This window comes from Sinohyriopsis cumingii, chromosome 6 (assembly GCF_028554795.1).
Source record: "Sinohyriopsis cumingii isolate HCF-2022 chromosome 6, ASM2855479v2, whole genome shotgun sequence".
Lineage (NCBI taxonomy): Eukaryota > Metazoa > Mollusca > Bivalvia > Unionida > Unionidae > Sinohyriopsis > Sinohyriopsis cumingii.
In genome coordinates, this window is record NC_142966.1 from 117,926,719 (window position 1) to 117,950,592 (window position 23,874).

The following is a 23,874-nucleotide window of genomic DNA, read 5'->3' on the forward strand; positions in this document are numbered from 1 at the left end:
CATTGATTCTCTGCAGACACACTGCTTAGTCTCCAAAACCCGAAGATATAAAACTTCATCCAATTGGCTTATAAAATTAGCGATTGTGATAATAACATTGGTCGTCAGAACATGACCCGTAAGTACTAGCTGTCAGATCTTCACGTAGGACAGGGGAGATCTGATTTTGATAAAACTGGGTCATAAACATTGGGAATCATACGCAAGTGTCCTTAATTTCAACCACCTCTAGAATAGTTTATCAGGCAATTCCATCTTTTAACAAATTCATCTTCCATTTCTCGACGTCATCATTAATTTTTAATTAACTGTTTGTAATACTTAAGTACTGTTACGATCATATGATCTTAAACAGAAAAGCGGCGAAACCAACAATTTTAGTAAAATCAGCAAATAATTCTTTTCCCTAGAATACAAAGTGAAAATTCAAAATACATTTTCAGTATTGTGAATTAAATCTTAATCAATCCTAAATTTTCAATCACACGTTCAAAAGTATTGACTGTTCGGAATGAATTCTAATAGTCTTGAATGTCTTGATGTATTACAATGATATACAATTCAGAATGTTCGTGTATAAAACCTCAATAATCTCAAATCCAAGTAAGCATCTTGTTTGCTTCTTAGGACCATGACAAAAGTCAGAGAGGCATTATACGCAATCACAGACAAAATGTATGCATACAAAAGAGATATACATATCAGCACATTTTCTTTACATAAAATCTTCTACTGAGGCGGTTATAATTCGCATAACTATGCAAATTTTGTCTTGGTCAGTTTACTTGTTTTTATTTTGTAGAAGTTTTGTTCGTAAAAGCAATGTGTGAATTTGATGGCAGTCAGATAAGTGGATTGGTCTAGATCAAGTGTCAGTAACCTACGGCACGCGTGCCACCCTGTAGGACTGCAAGAGGTTCATGTGGCACGCAAAGGGCAGCCAAAAATCTCGATTTAACAGGGTCACTGTCTTACTGGTGGCACGAGCTCGTTCATTTTGTAATTAATCCGGAAAAAGTGGCACGCTATGTAAAATAGGTTGCCGACCCCTGGTCTGGGTCTCCATATACCATGAAATTAGGAGTTGTTCGTGCTCATCATCAAACAAAATTGTTTTAAAAAAATTGCGTTTCCAGTAGGTTTAGACTTGGTCAACTTTCAGTGTCACTGCCATGCAACATAACTGTAGCGACTGATCAGCTGCCAGTGTTTGGGTGGTGACGGTTTTTTCTATACACACCTAAGATTACTTTTATTTGCCTACTGACAGAATATTAATAAAAGAAGTCCAATCTTTTCTTTCTCAATCAGGGTTGAAATCTGCTGCTAAAATTGGCGTTAGCTACTTGTGTGTGTGTGTGTGTGTCTATATATATATATATATATATATATATATATATATATATATATATATATATATATATATATATATATATATATATATATATATATATATATATATATATATAGTTCATTGCGACTGCCTTATTATTCAGCACGGAAATGGCTTTTCTTACTTCTATAAAAGGATAGATTTTTTGTTAAGAGATATTGTTTAAAATGGTCGGGCGTGGTCGGATTGAAATGTAAGGTTTGTTAAGTCTCATGAAATAGTAAAACGATTGCCACCGTTAAATGTCCGTTTGTATTTCCTCGGTTTAGATCGTGAGAATTACGTTAGTTGCCGTTGGAAATGGAGATTGTAGAGCTAAGAATTTACAGTTATTGCTTTTGAGTCAGTTTTGCTTGCTATTTTTTTCAGTAGGCATTTGTTTTGGTCTGTTATATTGCGTACGTAAATTTTTCATCGTGCAACCCTAATCGTTTTGGAAGACATTGATAATAAACGATTTTTTAAAATAAAAAATTAAAGTAAATGTGTACCTATCGTAGCATCCGATTATGCTGACATTATAAAGAAGGAGTCCGTGTAATGATGAGCATTTTTAATCATTGTCCAGCAGTGAGCATGTGCTTCCGTTTTTTAAATCTTTGGCTTCCAGTTGGTCGACTTTGCATAGGAGGTCCCTTTCTTGCAGGGTAAGTAGAAGTCCCATGGAAGGGTATCTTCAAAGATGGGATAATCAGACTGTTTATAAATTGAAACAAGAAGAGCATTCGTTTTGAGAGAAGTACACATTTATTTTTTGGTGTGCATGGTAAGGTGATGGTCATGTATATTATGTGTACTGTTAGTAGACTTTGAACAAACAGCAAAACAAAGTGGTTTGGTAGTAATTCAGTCTGTTTCTTTAAAATGTTACTGTTCGTGGAAAATATTTATTTAATTTTTATCTTCGAAATTCGGAAGTGAGCTAAGAAGAGACTATTTATATAATCTGTTTTTATTTCTTTGCCATAATGACGATTTTAGAATCAATAATAAGATCAGCATGAGTGACCTCGATAATGCCTAGATCATTGCTAAGGTAGGCATCATCGTGGCTATACATTTTTCTTTTCTATGTAGCTATTTCTATTTTTCAGTCTTTTTTGTTTATCTGTTTATCCGTTTGATTACCGATTTCCTTATGTATTTTATGTATTTATTATTGTTAAGTTGTATAAATAGTCGTCAATAAGACAGAATGTACTGTGTATTCTTTAACCCTATGCGTCGTCAAAGGGACGATGTTGTTCAGTTGGTTGAACGTCGGACTCGTAATCCACGGATCGTGGGTTCGCTGTCACCCAGCCCAGTCCGGGTCGGCTGCCGCGATGTCTTCGATATGTCTTTAGGAAAGGCACTCAGCTCCCATTTCCTCAGCGTTATATAGTCAGTAATATGTTAAAAGTGTAGCAAAGTTAATAGTGTAGATAACACACATACACACGCACACACACACACACGCGCGCGCACTGACACACGCACACAGTTGTTTGAATTCACCAATATTTTGCTTCTTCCTTGTGGAATTAGTATTCATTTCACAACTGACCGAGTAGAACTATTTACAGCTGAAATTACCAAAAACAATCCAACAGTTTACGGTATTCGGCAAAAGATTCTGAAATTATTTTAATTGAAATGCTAGTGATAAAAGCTTTGGTTTTGCGTATTATGCATTCGTTTTACTAAAACATTGTTTATCCTGAGATTTTGTTCCATTGCTTAGCATCAACTTCAGTAGGAGAGATCAGGTGGGTATAAATCTTTATCGACTTACAAAAGACACTTTTTTCATGTGATACTTGCGATGGATTATGCAAATAACTGCCCAGCGATGGCCACCGTTTAATGCCTGAGTTACGTGTCTTGTCGCGAGAATATTTAAGGTCAATAAGCAGAACACATCATAAAGTGATCTTGCATTTGCTACATTAAATTGTTTTAAAGTGTTTCTGTTTTTAATAACACACGATCTCGGCGTAGTTTGGTCCACTCCGGAAAATTCAGTCTGTTTAGTGCGTAATAATAATGCACATAAACCTTTATGCTAGAAAAGGCCAAAAGGTCAAAAGTAAGTACACATTATAGGACGTTTTCGCCTTTTAAATAGGATTTTCGGAATAGTCTTGCCTTTTTTCTGACGGATTTCGACTAACACTCGACAACGTTTCAATAATCAGTTAAATGCGTTCACTTCTAATTTTTATTGTTATTCAGTGATCTTTGCACAGAAAAAAATTAAAGAAATCATTGGCTTTGAATGTGCTGAACATATTGCATATGTTATTGTTAGTGATGACATTTCATTAATCCCAAAGACCTCGGATGTCAATAATGGCCATTAGGAATTGTCACGAAGTCCATGGTTGTTATAATAATGACGCCACATAGACATGTTTGCATGTCATCACTAACAGCTACGTAAGCGACAGTTGGAGGGGCCGCGGGTGTCCATTTGATCTAAAGCATTTACCAGTCACTGCCAACTCACCTCTGTCTGCATGAGTTCGAGTCTCGGGCTTGCAAAATGTGGGCATGTGACCATGCTGCCAGCAGCTTCCTGTGTCGATGGTTCTTTATGAGGTTTTCCAAAGTTCTTTTTCCACCAATTATACTAGCCGCCATGTATAACCTATCGTGTGATGAAAAATGGCGTTAAACCAGCAGCAACAAGAACACAAACGCCAACAGCAACAGTTTCAGGCTATTGAAACTGATTGCTTTAACAAAAACGCACACGTGAATTACAAAGTTCATGAATAACACTGAAAATTTAAGGTGCAGGTAGTTTACTGATAGCTGGAACGTCGTCGATTGTTATTTTTAACACATACTATTTAAGTACCAGTGCTTGCACATTCGCCAAAAACTTGCTTGCTTGAGAAGTATCACTGATTTCCTCCGTGTCTCTTTCAAATTCGACGTTATTCGATGCGCGTCTGAAAGAGGCGAAGATGTTCCGAACGGACGCTATATCTAGTCATTCGTTAGACTTGTTTCCCAGTCGACTAAATATTTTCAGTAGCAACATAGGGGTCTGAAATCTGGCTTGCAGAGGTGATCGGTATTACCGGTATATTGTTATACCGCGGTACTTATGCTTGTGGTACGTATCACTGTACTTTTTACTTCACCAGTTCGTCGGAAGTTTCCGGCATTAACGAATGCCCGAAAATGCCCGATGAATCTTGTTAAGATTTGACTGATATTATCAGCACATTATCATTATTCGCGACAAATAGTTTTATAAATTTGTCTTTTTTACTTTTACAAAACCGTGATATCTGTCACAAACAAATGGTTAAAAATAGAATTCTTTTTATGATACTTTATGAACCGTTAATCACATCTTTGACACATGTAACGTATGCTAACACGGTGGCAGAATTAATTGTAAAACAGATTCGGGCAATAACCATCTTTTCGAAAATTTTCGGGATTTTTTTTTTTTAATATAAAAAAACCACGTCAAGTTTCAGCTATTTACTCTCGTATGTGAACGTGTTAAGTTTAATTATTTAGAATCATGCTTCGATTTTCAAGAGCGCGCTTGATTTCAGCCTGAACTAGACGCGATTTCTCAAGTCCGCTATTTACTGGTCCTCTGATAAATATCTTATCCAGGTGCTGACATCCCAAATTAAGTTTCCCTGCCTAATATATAAATAGTGTAGCTGGAAACTTGCACGCTTCAATACCAACACTTCATATTTTTATCAATCGGTTCTCTAATGTCAGCGCTATCTTTCCTATTATCAGCTATTAGTGTTGACTTGTGACTTGATCATCCCACTGTAGTTACAGCTTCTATATTGCGACTATAACCATACACATAGCAAATTCATCTTTGGAAAGTACTGACCACTTAAGTATGGGGTAGGCACTGTAAGTTTCTTTTGAACTGAAATATTTTCTTTTCTTTTATCTCAAGATAATTATTCTTTTTCTAATAAAAATATGGTCATAATATGATGTTATTTTGCCAGAAATCAGTGCAAAATATTTTTCTAGTTATTATCAGACAGAATTAAATTAAATAAGTGCCAGGCTCCTGTCCCAGAACAATGAATTGCTGGTCCCTAATATTAGTGCGATATAAACTACGTATCGCGGTACGTTGAGAAATACCATCGTACAGACTTTATCGCGGTACCCAGCTGCTTCTGGGTAGTCATTGGTTTCCTCGAGTAAGTTTTCTTTACAACTAGGTAATTAAAACTATGCCTTGGAATCGCTTAAAAGGTAGGCTCTCCATCTTCCTGACTCCTTGCTTATTGTTATTATTATTATTATTATTATTATTATTATTAGTAGTAGTAGTATTTTTCAAAAGAAATCAAAGCAAACTGACCCCCACCCCCCGAACAAAGCAAACCGACCCCCAGACATTTTATTAGAATTTGGATAGGTTCAGCGACAATAATTTTGTATCGTTTGCTTCGAATGTTGAATATAAGTATCAGTGTTCCGCCGATAAATCTTGTTTTTATTTTAAATAGAAAACTCACGTGGCAGTTCCGTCTCCGTGCACGATTGCTTAATGATGACAAAACATAATTAGTACATTCAACCCAAGGAAAAAAAAAAAAAAAAGAGGAAACAAAATGTTGTTCGAATCAGTGGGTCTCGTAAGAAATGAAATTAAGACTATCGGTTAATATGTATTCGGTTTTGGAGTTCAAAGACAGTTACATTATAAAACAAGGGAAGTCACGAGTTCACTCGTCTCCGCATTTTCAACTCAGCTAGCTCCTCCAGTTGTCGTCTCCTAATTAAAAATACTCCTGCTGTAATCAAGACAAGTAGTTCTCACGACATTTAAACAGGAATCGTTCGCTAGATGGCATATTCAAGAAATTAGACACATTTGATGTATTCCAAGTGATCGGGGAATATATATATATATATATATATATATATATATATATATATATATATATATATATATATATATATATATATATATATATATGTGGGTGGGGTGGGGGGTGGAAGTAGAGGTGACGTTCGAATTATGTTAGATTTCACCATTGACGAAAGGCAGACAGTATAAAAAATAAATGAAAATTTTGTGTTGCATTATAAAGAAAATGAACAAAATGAAGCATAAACTCGTAAATAAACGCAGTTTACTTTCCGATATTGTCTTCTGTTGCAGACTTACTTTTTTCTGGATTTAACGTTTCACATAATATTCATGGTCATTTCACCTTTGACGAAGAGCAGAAATAGAAAAAGACAAAATAAAAAGACGCAAATTAAAAGATGAATATTTTAACGGAACATTTAAGAAAATGTAAAAACTATGTACAGAAACGTTATTTGTTTTCTGTGTTATCTTAAGTTCCGAATAGGTACACTCCGCTTGTTTCTGAAGTTACCTTTTGTCAAGGATGAAATACAAACGCTACCTTAACTTCCGTTGATGGACTTTTGTTTCTTTCTCTTTAAATCCTTGAAAAAAATATAATTTCTTTAATATGTCATGTTGTGAACAAACTCTGTTAAAGTGCATTTGAAATCTGAGATATTCTTATTTACAGCGGGTTTAATTCAATCATGATGAGACGAAAACAGAACTACCTGAATTTTGACAACGAAGTTGAGAAGAATAGCGTCTGCCCTTAATCCTGATTTGATATTATTATTGTCTTTAAGCCCCACAGTTCCTATATCCATTTACAGATAGTGTTAGTTTCCCTTGGTCGTAAGACCTGGCGATCTACGGTATGGCCCTGCGTCTGACGTGCGTCCTGAGTCATCCATTCGTCAACAATTATGATCAAACTTGGAATTTGGGTTTAAATCATCAAGGTCTCAGTCAAGGTCATTAACGATGTAATGTTGCGTAGGATTGTCTGAGCTTGCTACCATGGTGGAAGCTATTTCTTATCTGAATTTGATCAAACTGCGTCATAATGAGATATGCGTGTATTACTCACATCAAGTGATCGCAGGCTTCGATCATTAATGCGATCCATGCGTAATTATTCAGATAATTGTTTATCTCATTAGCTGAGCTTGTTAGCAATCTAGGTATTGTAGTTTATTCAAGTTTTCATAAAATCTTGCTAATATATTTAAGCATCATATACCGGATGGGAGTAATTATGAGCGAGAACCAATCATACTAATGAATATGATTCTGAATCTTATAGACTGATTTTCAGCATTGTATAAACTCTTCTTCTCATCTAATTTGTACTCAATTTGGTCAGTAAACCTTTATGGTCGAGATTTGTATTATGAGTAAGAGGTACAGATGTTAATGAAGTGATCATGCATCTGATTGGCTGAGCTTTTTCTTCATTCGAGAGACATCGTTTATGAGCTGATTTTAGTAAACTTAATACATGAGCTAATATCATTATGTTACCTATTCTCCATATCCTTAAATGGAGGCTGCTATTTTGTCTTGTGAAAGACCGCTCCGGTGACCTAATGGTTAGTGCATCCGCCCTGGAAGCGGGAGGTCGTGGGTTCGAACCCCGGCCGAGTCATACAAAAGACTTACAAAAATGGTACGAACAGCTGCCTCGCTAGGCGCTCAGCATTAAGAGGTTAGTGTTAGGACTGGTTGGCCTGGTGTCAGGATAATGTGACTGGGTGGGACATCATGCTACGTTTCTGCGGCATGATTGCCCCAGTGCTAGACATCACTATAAACTAGCACACTGCAGACATCGTAGCGATATGACTGAAAAATTGTTAAAAGCTACGTTTAAATACCTAATCACACACACACACACACACACACACACACGATTCGGGAAATATGAATACATAAAAGAAACATGATGCTATTTACTATTGTGATATATATGTCATTTTTTAATGCCTGCTATTTAAGAAGCCATGGTAGCAACAATTATTGTTGTCACGTTTAAACTTGTTGAATTTACATATGATTCATTTGTTAGCCTTCCAACTACCCCCCCCCCCCCCGTTTTGGTATAGGCCTGATTCATTTGGTGGTCTACTAACCATGCCCCATATCGATGTGCCAGTTTTAATTTTCAGCTTGATTCTTTTGCAGCAGAATTTGGCCAAATAAATGTTAGGTTAGCTTTTTGTGGAATTCAGATATTATAGCTATCTTTTAGGTGTAAAATCATTACCGGTATATATACCCTCGGTTGTCTTGACCTTTGAATTCAGAGTGATAACACTTGTGAGCTTTCTTGCGTCAAAGTAAGAAAGAAGTGAATACGTACCAAGTTTCATGAATCTAAATAAACAAACTTATCTGGCGGTGACCGAATTGTCAAGATTTGTACGGACAGACGGGTAGGATGATAAGATATAACTGACCATAGTCCTGATACTGCTTTGTTCTAGATTGTCATTGACGTCCATTGATTTCTGAGCAACGTCACAGCGCAACGCAAAAAGCCGAGTACTTCCGGCTTTTGCCGAAGATCGTTGTCACTTTGCTTTAAAAGTAAAGAAACACTAGTTCAGAAATGACGGACACATAACAACCTGTATAGTTGTCATCCACGGCCGGAATAGGATTGTATTTCAGCTTCAATTTCATATTTGAAAAGGTACGTGTGATGCGGAATAGGACACACTTTGATAGTGTGCATGCTTTTATTGACAAAAGTCGAGTGACAAACAGTGGAATGACAGGGACCCAAAAATCGTGACGAACGAACATGAATCCGACTACAAACTCCATAAAACTTCAATCTCTTGAAAGTTTAAATCAAACGATTCTATCACAAAAGATCCGTCTCAGAAGACAAATAACTTTCAATGGTTTATTAGCTAGGATATAAAATCCGTTTCCAGAAAATTCACCTTCGCTGACGGTAATGTATTTTGTGATATGCATTTTTTACGTCATACATTTACAGTTCATGTATTTTTTTTGGGGGGGGAATTATTTTGTCTCCCTATGTAATCTAAATCTCTTGAATGAATGTTTAATCATATTTTTCAAAACATATTAATTTAAACCTTTTCAATTATTTGAATTTGCCTGTGGAATTAAATATAGACTGCAAGTATTCTGATTTGTTTTATTGCATAAAAGACGGATTTCTATGTAGAGTAACACATATTGTTAAACAAACAGACGTGTATTCGCGAATGTATTCGTTTCTTCAGTTTTCACTTCCTTTTCGACTTGTAGAGTGCCGTAAATTGTAAAAATGTTAACGCCTATAACATTTTCTGAAATTATTCCAAGACATAAATTTGCATTTTTTAAAAAGTTCTTGTGGAGATTATCAGCATTGTCTACAACTAAATGTGAAATTATTTAGTGAAGTTTCGAAAAACAGGTATGACAATTATAGTTTTTATTTGGTTTCATTCAGTTTGGCTCGGTTGGTTTGGTTTGGATTGGTTTGGTTTAGTTCAGTTTGGCTTGGTTGGATTGGTTTGGTTTGGTTTGGGTTGGATTGGTTTGGTTTGGTTTGGTTTGGGTTGGATTGGTTTCGTTTGATTTGGTTGATTTTTATTGGTACTTATTGGCTATATTACGTTAAATGAAAAGAAGCTAAGTTCATCTCCCAAATACACACAGAGGCAGCCGCTCCGGGCTGGCCTTGGAGCTTACTTAACCCAGGACCATTGGAGTATGAATGAGACGTTCTATCTAATGGGCCAGCGTGGCTTCCAACCCATCCCATACGAAGCAAACGGCCATGTACATCAAACTAAAACCTGTCTTTTGTTAAATTAAAAAGGGAAACAAAGTCATACAGTATTTCAATAAGTGACTGTGCACGTGTTTGTGTTGAAGAAAGTTTGTGAAGCAGTTTTGATTTTCGATCAAATGCTTGCATTTTGGACAGAAGGTCGTCTGTTTCTCATGCACCGATATATTCTTTGGTTTCTTACATACGCTTTGTAGTTTTGTTTTAGTCTTTTTTTCTCATATGCTTTTTGGGAAACATTATATCAATCAGATTCCACTAGAAAACTCATAACTGTATTTTAATTATAGATCGAAATCTCGAAAATAACTTTGTATTCGTAGTTCCACTTAGTAACAATACCAATTTTCAGATAGTTACATTACAGTGAAGTCGTGCCAGAAGTACGAATGTTGGATGTAAAATATAACGTAGTCTTGCTTGTATTTGATTCGGGTTTGCGCAGTTGATTGTCAGATTCTCTCACCCCGTACAAATTGTGTTCACAAGATTTTTCGTATTTCATTTTTCTCCGAACTATTAAATACGTATATTTCTATTATCTAGAATATATATGAAAATATGGTCCAGACCATAGATGAACCACCTGCGTCGTAGCGCTGAGCAACTAGTCTATCGCTCGTTTAGTTTTTCACACTCCATCATTTTAGTCGGCCTTTCGAATTTGGTCCTTTTGATTCCAAAGTATTTTTGTTAAAATAGGCATTGGAATTCCGATAGCTCGCCTCATAAACACCAGTTATCATGTACTTTTGAGAGAGTGACGGGTGTAAGGTAAAGTTGTTTGCATTTGAAACATGCATAATGGAGAGAATGTTGGTATACCTCTATGCTGCTTTGATGTAATGTGGCTGACATTTCTTTGGATATTGTACTTATGGAAATTGTACATGATCTAAGCACACTGGTAACTAAATTGACCTGATTTTGAATTTTAATGTCGCTTTAACAATTTTTTCAGTCATATCGCTACGATGTCTGCAGTGTGGCAGTTAATATGTATAGCAATCGAGCATCATGCTGCAGACATGTAACATGATGTCCCACCCAGTCACATTATCGTGACACCTGGCCGACCAGTCCTAACACTAACCTCTTAATTTTGAACGCGTAGCGAGGCATCTGTTAGTACCATTCTTATAAGTCTTTGGTATGACTCGGCCGGGATTCGAACACGCGACCTCCCGCATCCGAGGCGGATGCTCAAGAAATCTCAGATTCATTATGTTGTCCACATTCAAATGGATGCTGGAGACGGACATGCGTAATATTCAGAAGTCTTGTCAGACTTGACTGACAATCATATTGGTACGATTGATCAAATTTACACGCCGGACCTAATTCTGGCATATTATATTATGGCTTTGTCCGTCCCTTTGTCTATGAACATTTGCTCGTCCGGCCCATAACTTCGTGATTATTGCCCCTTGTGGCAAGGTCGAGGTCACGACCAGGAAAAATGCAATTCTGTGACTTGTATCCTTGTCCGAGTATAATTATTAAAGAGGTGAAAATCTTTAAATGAAGTTTTGCATAAGTATAGAAAGTGAGTACCTGGCGAATTGCGTACTAGACGTGCGCGGTATTACCGGCATACTGGATTACCGCGGTGTTTTTTTTTCTTCCGGTGGTACGTACCACGGTACTTTTTTACTGTCTCGGATTGTCGGTAGTTTCCATAAGTAAGGAATATACGGAATTTTCGAGGAATTGTGCTAAAAGTTTTTAAGCGTGTTTTCATTATTCTTGCGAACATACTACAATATATATATATATATATATATATATATATATATATATATATATATATATATATATATATATATATATATATATATATATATATATATATATATATATATATTACGAAAAGGTTGTATATGTCACAAACTAATAGCGAAAAATACAAATAATTATATTTTTTGATCCTTTAATCACATGTTTGACACTTGTCACGTATAGTAACGCGGTGTCTAAAAGGAATGTTGGAAAACATATTCATGCCAAATCCAATTTTCAGAAAAATTTTGAATTAGTAAATATAACATAAAGATACAAAACATAACACGCGTCATGTTTTAGTTGTTTTCTGTCGTATTCGAATGTGCTAAGCATATGTCCTTCGTAAGACTGCGAATCATCTTACGATTTTCAGAGGCACACATGCTTACTGTCTGAACTTTACGTAAATTCTCAAGTCCACTAAATATTTTCTAGTTGCTGAGGAAGTGTGCTTTATGTTTACTGGCCCACTCTGATAGGTATCTTACATGGGTGTTGGCATCCCACTCAAAGTTCCTCTTCCCATTATATCGTAAGTGTAGCTTGAAAATTGTAGGCTTCAGTTTAAACACTTTTTATTTTTATCAGTAGGCTATCTAATGTCAATACGATGTCTTTCATAAAATCAATTATAGTGTAAGCTTAATCATCCCACTTTAGTTGCAGTATTTAGATTACAACGTATGCAACAATTAGAATACACAACAAAAAAATTCATCTACTCTAAAGTAATGGGCATTTCATCATAGTGGTGGGCTGGAGGTTATGCGTTTCTTTTGAACCTAAACATTTTCTTTTCATTTATCTCAAGTAAATATTTGTTTCTCTAAATAATATCATGGATATAATATGGTGCTATATTGCTATACATCAGAGCAATATATTTTTCCAGGTATTGACAGACGGAAATAAGTTTAAAAAAAGGCATACCCCGGTCTCAGAACATTGAAATGATGTTCCCTAATACAACTGCGGTATATTGTGGTACAAAAGTTTTTGTGCTACACATCTCTACTACGTACTCTAGCGCAACCTGCTCCATAGAGTCAATGTCATGACAATGGAAAATGTAACTATTTACTTATATCCATATCCGTAGCGTATATTTTCAATCACTGAACATCTTCAAATAACACTTGATCCATGTATGTATCATAAAGAGACGGTATGCTGCTTATCTTATATACGCAATCTCAATAAGTGCCTACTTAAATTCAAGGCCATTGCAGTGGAAAATGCGATTCAGTGAATTGTATCCTTTTCTGGACTGTAACGTTGGACCCACATCAGATATTGTATGGAAACTAGCTGTTGATATATTAAGCGTAAATTATGTGCCTCGTATCAAGGCTGCGCCCTCTGTCTTGAGGTCAAGGTCGCGGCAAAGGAAGTGTAACTTTTTGACTTGCACAATTGTTCTGAGTGTGTCTTTTTGACCGCTAAAGACATTTTAATTAAACTTTTCCTTATTATATATTATGGACAGACTTCATTTTGGCGTCCCAGAGCCATGCCCAAAGTCACGGCAAAGAAAATTGAATTTAGTGACTTGTATCCGGAGTATAACCTTTGAAGTACAGAAGATATCATTTTATCGTGGTATACCAAGAAAAGATGGTGTGTCACATATTATAGCCACTCCCACTGCCTCAAGGTTAAGGTTACAGCAAAGAGAATGTAACTTTGACTTGTATTCCTATAATGCGTGTTACTTTGTATGCATGTCTTTATTTTAAGTATAAATATGTATTCACAGGTCAGAAATTAAAGGCTTGATATTGCGATGGACGAGTTTATAATTTGTTGTTTTACATTATAACAAAGGTACCAAAATATTTATTGACAAAATTGAAAGGGATGTTGACTGAAGGTCTCTTTGATAAAAGTGAACATTATCTATTGGTCACGGCTGTTGCGTGTCTCCGAGCCCCATATAACCGAAGGCGCATATGACACGCTGAATTGATGTTACCTGTGTCGACTCCACACCAACATATTAACCTAATCAGAGCTTGAGAATAATACGTGTCAATAAATCCCCCTCCACATGTATGGAGTGCATCCACAGTTGTTAGAATTACTCTCTCTCTCTCTCTCTCTCTCTCTCTCTCTCTCTCTCTCTCTCTCTCTCTCTCTATATATATATATATATATATATATATATATATATATATATAACAATTCAAGTATCATTTGTTCACGTAATAAGTGCCCATTTTTACAGGATAAATATTCAGTTTCCATTGAATATTAATATACTTTTTAAGTATGAAATAGCGCGTAAAATGCTTATATAGCAAATATAAATCTGGCAACGTGCATATTTAAGTTGAATTAGCATTTGACATCTGTGTGTGCGTGTGATTAGGATTTTTAACGTAGCTTTACCAATTTTTCAGTCATATCGCTACGATGTCTGCAATGTGACATCTTATAGTGATGTCTACCACTGGGGCATCATGCCGCAGACATGTAGCATGATGTCCCACCCAGTCACATTATCCTGACACCAGGCCAACCAGTCTTAACACTTACCTCTTAATGCTGAGCGCACAGCGAGGCAGCTGTTAGTACCATTTTTGTAAGCCTTTTGCATGACTCGGCCGGGGTTCGAACCCACGACCTCCCGCTTCCGTTGCGGACGCTCTAACCACTAGGCCACCGGAGCGGCCTGACATCTGAATTTTATCTTTATATAATTGTGTCGCCTAGAAATTATCCCTCCCCCAAGAAACGAACTTTGCAATAAAAAAACAACAATCCATAAATAAATAACAGTGTGTCAATTAGAGGGTTTACAAAAGTTCAGATATATTTAACAGCATGCGAGTAGAGCTACAAGTTTTGGATAATTTATTAACTTTTGGTTAAAGCGTTAAAACCACTTTTGGCTGTAGTGCCGTGAAACATTCATACATGCATACGCACGCACGCGCACACACACTCATACGTACACACATGCATGCGTACACACACACACACACACATAAGAGCTATCTGCCTAAACGCTATTTGTGACAATGTCATAGAGTCATGGCGAAACGAATGTTAACATTGAAGAATAAAACGCTTTTGATTTCTGAACTAAGATCACTAAAATATGTCATTTTTGAGAGAAGTATTTCATGTTATAGGCCAAGACTAATGTTTTCATTGATGCATACTTAATACAGATCTTTTCCCGGCCTGTCGAAATTCAAGACGCCGCCGTTTTGAAGCCAACCTCATGAGTTGTCCAACGTACCGCGTTATAATGGACATGGACGGTACAACACCGCCTGTGGAACTCACTTCCGTGGACGCATCTAAATTTCAGGAACAAAAACCAAAGACTCAAAAGACGGCGGACTATAGAGAAAGCTATAGACTACCGAATGATCCCCCAGAAAGTTTACCGGATCTCATTCGGAAAGAGGCAAGTTCCTGCTGCTCATGTAAGCCAGATAGAAGACGGAAATGCCTGGACAAATTATTTCCAGTTTACAGAATAATGACGAAGTATAATTGGAAGACGGACCTACCAAACGACCTTGCTGCCGGCTTGACTGTTGGAATTATGCAGTTACCACAGGGTAAGTAGATAATATAACGATTTGAATTCATATATCCTGTACGTCTTCGTCGTCATCCCTCTCTTTCTTTCTGTATGTTTATTATAACTCCATATTATGACGTAGAATAACCTTTCTTTCCTTAAATTAATCTATCTGAGTTGAAGTTGAAGCAGCTTTTTGAATTTTTGTTTTGCTTTTTAGCGTTGTAGAGCCTAAAATTACATAGCTCATATGGTTTTGTTTTCGCATCTCGAATTAAAACTTCTGTAGATTTTCTTTGGGCACCTGAAACATATTATTCAGTATTTTTTCTCGTGATTTTATGATACTTACCTGAAACAGCATTTTATATTCAATTGCAGTTTTCCGGATTATCCCAGTAAAACTTGCGATCGTACCTCCAATGTATTGTTCGATACATACTTTTTATGGCTTAAAAAATGCTGATATGTTACAGTATTCGATATATATATATATATATATATATATATATATATATATATATATATATATATATATATATATATATATATATATATATATATATATATCGCATGTCGGCCTATTCTGCGCGTCGAGTAATTCTGCGCAACGATACGTCATTTCTGTAAACATTTGATCAAGAAAGAAGAATCATACATTAATTAAGAAAAGTGATATTCATAAAGTATACAAACATATCCCAAATTAAGACTCGAAATGCACATAAAAAGGTGATTTCTAGATGGCAACGTGAAGACCCACTCCATGACCTTCTTGAACCGGTAACCCAGAAAATTCGATTTACTAGGCATCTTTTAGAATCATACAAATAAATACATTGAATAAAAGATGGAAATCTGTACCATAAAACAAAGCTATTTTAATCCAAGTTTCCAGTTTTGCAAGAAGTTGTCCCACACAAAATCGTCTGCTACCCAACGTGTCTATTTGCCGTTATAACATAAATTCTCAACAAATTACCCGGCGTATAGACTGTTTCTAAATCCTGTAGTAATCTCCCCCATCAACAAGACGTTGTAAACACATTACATCCTATTCATTGTTATTTCTCTTCCATGTAATAGCTTATTTTTCATAAAATGTTGAACTTTACTAACTTTTTTACAAGATCGATTTAGTTTGCTTAATATCTCTTGCCATTTATTGGCATTTTTACGTTGAATTTTGTAAAATTAGCTATAAACCCGACCTAATTACTCGACTGAACTGCTGACATAAACAGTCCAAAGTAATATATTTCATTTCTATAGCAAGATGGATAAACATTACATCTTTTCAAAGCTATGCGCAGAATAGGCCGACATATCGCGAGTCAGGAAAAACAGGGTGGTGGAATCCCCTGTGTCCAAAATTAATATTATTTTGAACATTGCTGTATTTTATTTTTGTCAATCGCTCGAATTCGGTAAGCGTTTTGCTTCAGTACTGGAAACGAAAACCTTAGGTGCGCAGAAATGCCCGACAGCAGTGTGTGTGTGTGTGTGTGTGTGTGTGTGTGTGTGTGTGTGTATATATATATATATATATATAGAGAGAGAGAGAGAGAGAGAGAGAGAGCAAATAGTGAAATTTTGATAGCTGAAAGAAGAATAGCTACCAAGACGATTTTGGTAATAATAATGCAACCGATGCAGCCGATGTATGTATGTATGTATGTATGTATGTATGTATGTATGTATGTATGCATGTACATGATTCCGTAAATCGCCTTTACTGATCGCTCGCACACCTCATCTATGTCAACGTTTGTTGGAATCTCGGCTAGATCGACGTGGTTACGTGAAAAGGCTTGGCAGTAGCTTCCCGTGAGTCGTTTTCTTCCAGGGATCGTCCAACGTTTTTCATTCACTGCATATACTGGCCTTCTTGTATAACCCATTATGTGTTTTAAAAAATAGCGTTAAGCATTAAATAAAAACACCTTACCGTTGTTAAGATTTTTATTGTTATTAACTTTGTCACTATTCAGGTATGGCCTATGCGATGCTGGCGGAGTTACCTCCCGTTGTTGGACTATACATGTCTTTCTTCCCGGTACTCATCTATTTCTTGTTGGGAACATCTAGACATATATCTATGGGTGAGTACAGAATCTTGGAAAGTCATCGTTAGTTAGTTAAATTTAATGATGATATTTTTTTCGATGGCATGTAAAAAATAATTGATTAATTGATTATTATTATTAAGGCTCTGCTGCCTACCATCATCTGTCATTCCGTCGTTATTTATTCAACATTTTGTTTGACAGTTGACCCGAAAAAAGTCGAACTATGTGTGAAACATTACGTAACAACACCGGGTGGCTCATCTTGTCTGAGTGTTTGGTACCATGGTTTACTTGGAGAGGTTTAACCATCTTATGTTTTCAAAGTTGGATTCCATAAACTTAACTATTTTTCACTAGTGTTGCAACTCTGTGGTCTTAAACTAAGTATCAGAAAGAGCTAAACCTACAAGCGTAGTAAAACTCAACAGTTTTTTTCCTATCCTAAGAAAACAAAGTGAAATTGCAAACGACTCATACAGTTTTGTCATTTAGATCTCAAATAATCCTAAATGTTCTATGACAAGTCCAAAAGTATAGAATGTTCTAAATGAATTCCAGAAATCTTGAAAGTGCTAATTTAGCAATATTCTTGAATGTGCTGATGTGCAAATAATCTTGAATATGTTGATGTACCAATAGTCTTGATGTATCACAATGATATAAACCAGAATGTCTTTTAAAGAAATCACACTAAACCTATGTTGTGGTTTAGTCCAAAAACAAAAACACAATTAGCACTTTGTTCTTCCAATTAGTAATTTAAATAAACAATTTTTCTTAAATTATATCTGAACACAACTAAAGGCTCTAGATTACCAAAGACTGATATGAAACAGGAGTGAAGATTTTGTTTACAAAACCTTTATATTCATATATAATTTTACCGAAGACCAAATAGAATCTCCATAAAAATATTTGTAAAAAAGTTTAGGCCTTGAACTTTATTCTTTATTTTTAAGAAAGATCTTGTTAACCTTTTATAAACATGACAAAAACGAGGAAAGCAAAACATGACATTAGTCAGGTACTCTTAATCACAAACAGAGGTCAAGCATATAATATTAATTAAATATATATAACACAAGAGTTTCACAAGGAACAAAAAAAAATCTTAAGCAGTTTAATTGTTTAAAGGAAAACTCCTTTAGTTGAAGGAAATTTTGTTGTTTTGGTATGGTTATTTTTGTTTTGGTGATTGACCATGTCAGAATATATTATTTTAGGCTTTTTTTTCTGTATTCATGCATGTTAGAACTAAATGCAACTAAATGTTATAAATGCAGATTCAGATATTTTGTTGTCCTATTTATTTTACATCATTAAGTTATGGAAACAAATGATAGGATTAGTTTCAGATTTGTTTGTTTATCAGAATGCCAGGCAACTTGATGATTTTCATGGAAAGGAATTTGCACACACACAAACACACACATGTACACACACACAGAGCTATTATACTTTTTAATAAGCACATCATATAAATCATATAATTTGATTTGTAGTAATCATGAAATATATCACAATTTTGAAATTAAAATGCTAACATATTTTCTTCTCATGAAAATGTTGCATATTTGTGTTTAAGGGGTGGGTGGGCACCTACTATTGCATGTGCATAATACTCCATTTTTCCTTCCAGGTACCGTTGCTGTTATAAGTTTGCTGGTAGGGTCGGTCATTGCAAGAGTCTATGATTCAGACATTGTATATGAGGGAGTTGTCGGAAATGGCAACACTAGCTTTTACAATGGATCTGGCACAGAGAACCTCTCTGCCTTCGTCATGTCTACCAGACAGCCTTTACAGCCCTTCATCAAAAGTAGACTTCCAGATGATGTCAAGATTGCCATTGCCACTTCCCTCTCTTTCTTGGTTGGCATCGTACAGGTAACAAGAATATTCCCCTGGTAGTAGCTACATGTATCAATGGCACAAACTAATTCCTAGAAGGGTAAAAATTTGATCAACAACTTGATTTCTCTTGTCAAAATAATGCTTTTCTTCTTATTGGTTTTCCATTTTTAACTCTACTGGTCATGGATCCAGAGAGCTTATGTGATGGTTTGTTGTCCGATGTCTGTTGTTCATCAATCATCTGTTGTCTGGCCACATGTTAACACAAGTTTATTATCATTTCTCCTTTTAAGGTACTTGTAGAATTGCCTTGAAACTTTACATATTCATCCCTTGGTCTTGTTGGCCTTAAATGTAAACAGTGCTGCTCAGACATCTAATATGGCCATCATAGTGGCCATCTTGAAAATCTTTTCAGAGCTACTCCACCTGTACATCATTGATGATCTAACCTCTAATATGGCCATCATGATGGTTGTCTTCCAAGTCTTGTTATCACTATTCCTCTTACATGGATTGTCATATCAACCTGGGATTTTCAGTACAAGACTTGATATGATGCCTAGTTGGTCCTAAATTAAAATAGTTCCAATCTGGTTTCCAGTATGACCACTGTGGCAGTTATCTTGAAAATCCTGTTATCACTACACCACATGAATGGATAATCTTTTGATAATGGAGTTTTCATTTAAAGATTTTTTATGATGTCTAGTTGGTCCTGAATGAAAATGGTACCAGTTTTTTGTCTAATATATTTGTCCACCCTGGCAGCCATCTTGAAAATTTTGTTATTGCTAATATTACATGGATGATCAGATTAACTTTGGGTTTTCAATAAAAGACATTTATTTTGCTTAATTGGTATTGAATGAAGATGATTCTGATCTATGTCCAATATGGTCATGACTGCAGCCATCTTGAAAATTTTATTATCATTACCCCTGAGTGGATGGTCATATCAACATGGGATTTTCACTAAAACACTTCTTATGATGTCCAGATGGTTCTAAATAAAAATGGTACTGATATGACATACAATTTTGCCACCATAACAGCCATATTAAATGTTTTGCCATCACAACTCTCCTTTAACAGAAAGTCATATTGATGTGGTTTTTTCACTAGAAGATAAGAGCATCCATCTTAAAAATCTTTGTAATTACCTCCGAATGGAAAGTCATGTCTGGAAAATATTGCTATCTCTACTCCAGTCCAAATGGATGACTATATCAATATCGAGTTGTCACCAATAGACTTCTTATGATACAGGTAAACCACCAATTTTCCGGCACCCTTGGTTCCAAAGCCTTGCGGGATTAACAGTTTTGCTGGACCAATCGAGGTCACGCATTGCCAATATAATGCAGTTTCATCTGCATTATAGACCTGCTCAGGACTGAGGTGCTCATCAACTACAAGCTTCTGAAATTTCTCCACATACTGGGCAGCTCCTTTGTGGTCTACAGACCATTTTTCTCCACACACTTTATGCATGGAAATTCTATGACGCTTCTTGAACCTTTGAAGCCATCCTTCACTATAGTCACACTCATGTTCTACTTAAGTTCTTTATGAAACAGCTGAACCTGGTACATTACCATCCTGCCTGACAAGTCCACTCCGTCACTCCGACAGTGTCGAAACCATTCCCTCATCACTCGGTCATGCTCAGTACTCTTACCATCTTTTATAGTTTTTTCTAATGTTCATTTATTTCTTGGAATCACTGTCTGAATAGAATTTCACTATTTTGTCCCTCTGTTTCTTTATATCATAAACAGTTGATGAATCAGTACCATATGTGTTGCACAGCTTTTGCACAGAAACACCATGGTCCAGTTTTTTCAACAGTTCTACTTTACTTTGGTTTCATTATTGACTGGTGTTTACGCTTGACACACACCACTGACACTTGCATCTTTCTTAGAAGGCATGGCTTGGGTCAAATGTAAGTAAAATAAGCTAAAAATCATACAGATACAAGTATCACCACCAACAACTGCAGTGTAAACAATCCAAGTGAGTGCATGACCAATAAACTAAAATGGCAGTGTCAGGAATTTCAAATTCCCTCTCGTAATTTTGTCTGGATTAGAAGAGGTGCTGGACCATCTGTTGCAAGAAAATCGGTGGTTTACCTGTACCTAGTTGGTCGTAAATGAAAATAGTGCCAGTTGTGCATCCATTATGGCTGCCAGTTGTGCATCACTACTCACCCAGAAATAATAATTCTGTTATACTGGGAATCATGAAACTTGGTGAAGGAATACTTGTTGACAAATACTTTACATGTATTACTACAATAAGTCACTGTGAATCATACTATATGTTTTACTGACTCTGAGTATCTTTTGTGTCTTTAATTTATTTCTCAAGCTCAGTTTATATCAGAATCAGTACACTGATTGCATCTAGAGTATTAGCATCACACCCTTACAACAAATAAAGGTCACTGTGACTTACATTTTACAGTAATTTTACTGGCATAGGTTTTTAACTAGCAGATGACCATAAGAGTTTTTGACATGCTGTATGCATGCTATCCTACTAGAATCATGAAATTTGGTGTGCAGATACATCTTCATAAACAACTGCATCCTAATTTAAATTTTTTTCTTCTTCCGTGACATATATTTCATACTTTTGTAATGTTTTTGAACTTCTGTGTTTAAAGGTCATGCATTGGATGGTTTTTGTGTTAGAATCATGAAACATACTATAGTACACCATCATTAAAACTAAAGATGGTCACTGTGACCTGAATTGTATACTTTACTAACAGAAGTTAAGTATTTATATTTAGCTCGTGACCACATAGATTTTTCCAACTTAGATCTTAGACTACACAGAAGACCCTTTTTGACTAGCTTAGTTGGAAAGTAGGAATAAATTTGCTTATTTGGTGTTACACTTTTCATATTAATGACTACCCATTGTATATATTGTGGTAGGTTACCATCAACATGTTAACTGTGTATTGTAACAAGTGAATGAATATGGAATTATATGAATGGACTTCATCTGTTTCATTTGAGGCCTCATATATAGTGGCTAATCAATGTAATTACTAATGCATGAACTATATTGCTAATAATAACAATACTGACCCTCACTCTATGGCTACTCAAAGACTGTGACATCATCCACGTAAAATCTGGTTTCATGGAGCAGATAGTAATAATAGTTTCTGAAGCATATCTTGAGAATAATGGTTATAAATTTAAAAAAAAATATTCTCTAGTATTTACAAACCCATTATAGTATATTCTCTTGGATATCATAGAAAAAAAACATTTGTTTTTATTGTTTTATGGTCAACATTTCATTCTCAGAATCAGGTTATTCTAAATCTACATTTTGCATGATAATTATTGGTGATAATTGCTATGGATACTAATAAAAGCTATGTAGACGTGCTAAGCTATTCAGTTGTTGATTACACTCTTGTTACTGTTGCTGCAACATCTATGATGATAATAGGATGATTGCTGTTAGAACAGTGACAACCAAGACAATGATGATAATGGTGAGGTAAATAATGATAATAATTATTACTATTTTTATTACTATTATTATTATTATTATTACCACAGATTTTGATGGGTATCTGTCACCTGGGATTTGTCACAACATACATGTCAGATGCTCTCGTCAGTGGATTCACAACTGGTTGTGCTGTCCATGTTTTCACCAGTCAAGTCAAATACATATTTGGCCTAAAAATTCCCAGGTCTGATGGCATGTTTCAGATCATACAGGTAAAATAGAATTTTCATAGAAACCAACAAATCTTTCTGTTCCCAGTTAATAATGTTATTTATGGACTTGTAACATTAGTAAATTTATTGAAAAGTTGTCACTTGTGTTTTAATCTGCATTTAATTCTATAATCCAATCTCTAGACATTGACTACAAAAAATTATATAAGTATTACATGTTTCTGCATAAAATCTCCCTTATGCATTATTCAATTTTAACCAGATTTTACTGATATTATTTTGAGCTGTAGTTCAAAATATTTTGCCTGAGCATTTTTTCTTGGAATCTGTAAATAAATTTAATGTCAATCAATAGACAAAATGATGTTCTGTAATGATTGGGTCAGAATCAGAAAGATCAGTGTTCACAATGCAGGAGATTGGGTCATAATGAGGGAAATCAGTGTTCACAGTGCAGGAGATGGGGTCAGAATGAGGGAGTCTCAGATCAGTGTTCACAATCTAGGAGATTGGGTCAGAATGAGGGAGTCTCAGATCGGTGTTCACAATGCAGGAGATTGGATCAAAATCAGGGAGATTAGTATAACAACCATTTTTATCATAAAGCAAAGTTTGAAAGTGCATGTCATAACAAAACTATATAAATTAACTACAGTAAGTAAGATAACTCAACTTGATTAATTTTCTTATATGTTATTTTCACTGCGCTTCACATTTAAATTTATCTATCCAAACAATGTTCAACTTACAAGCATGTTTCTTTTTTTTCCAAAGGCATATTTTTGTTTAAATTTGTTAGAATATGTTTCATCATGGTACCAAAATGATTATGTTTCCAAATAGTTCAAGAACTGTTTTA

The 23,874-nt window shown here is 35.4% G+C and overlaps 1 protein-coding gene across 3 annotated transcripts in view; it reads left to right on the forward strand.

The window, feature by feature from the left end:
• The window catches only part of LOC149797817 (prestin-like), a 102,414-nt gene that overhangs the window by 33,355 nt on the left and 45,185 nt on the right, over positions 1-23,874 (forward strand). For all 3 annotated transcript variants that reach the window (XM_089962813.1, XM_089962814.1, XM_089962815.1), the window contains exons 3-6: positions 15,012-15,410; positions 17,365-17,475; positions 19,082-19,329; positions 22,890-23,054. In XM_089962813.1, the coding sequence (XP_089818939.1) occupies positions 15,012-15,410; positions 17,365-17,475; positions 19,082-19,329; positions 22,890-23,054 (923 nt within the window). The remainder of the gene's footprint in view (positions 1-15,011; positions 15,411-17,364; positions 17,476-19,081; positions 19,330-22,889; positions 23,055-23,874) is intronic.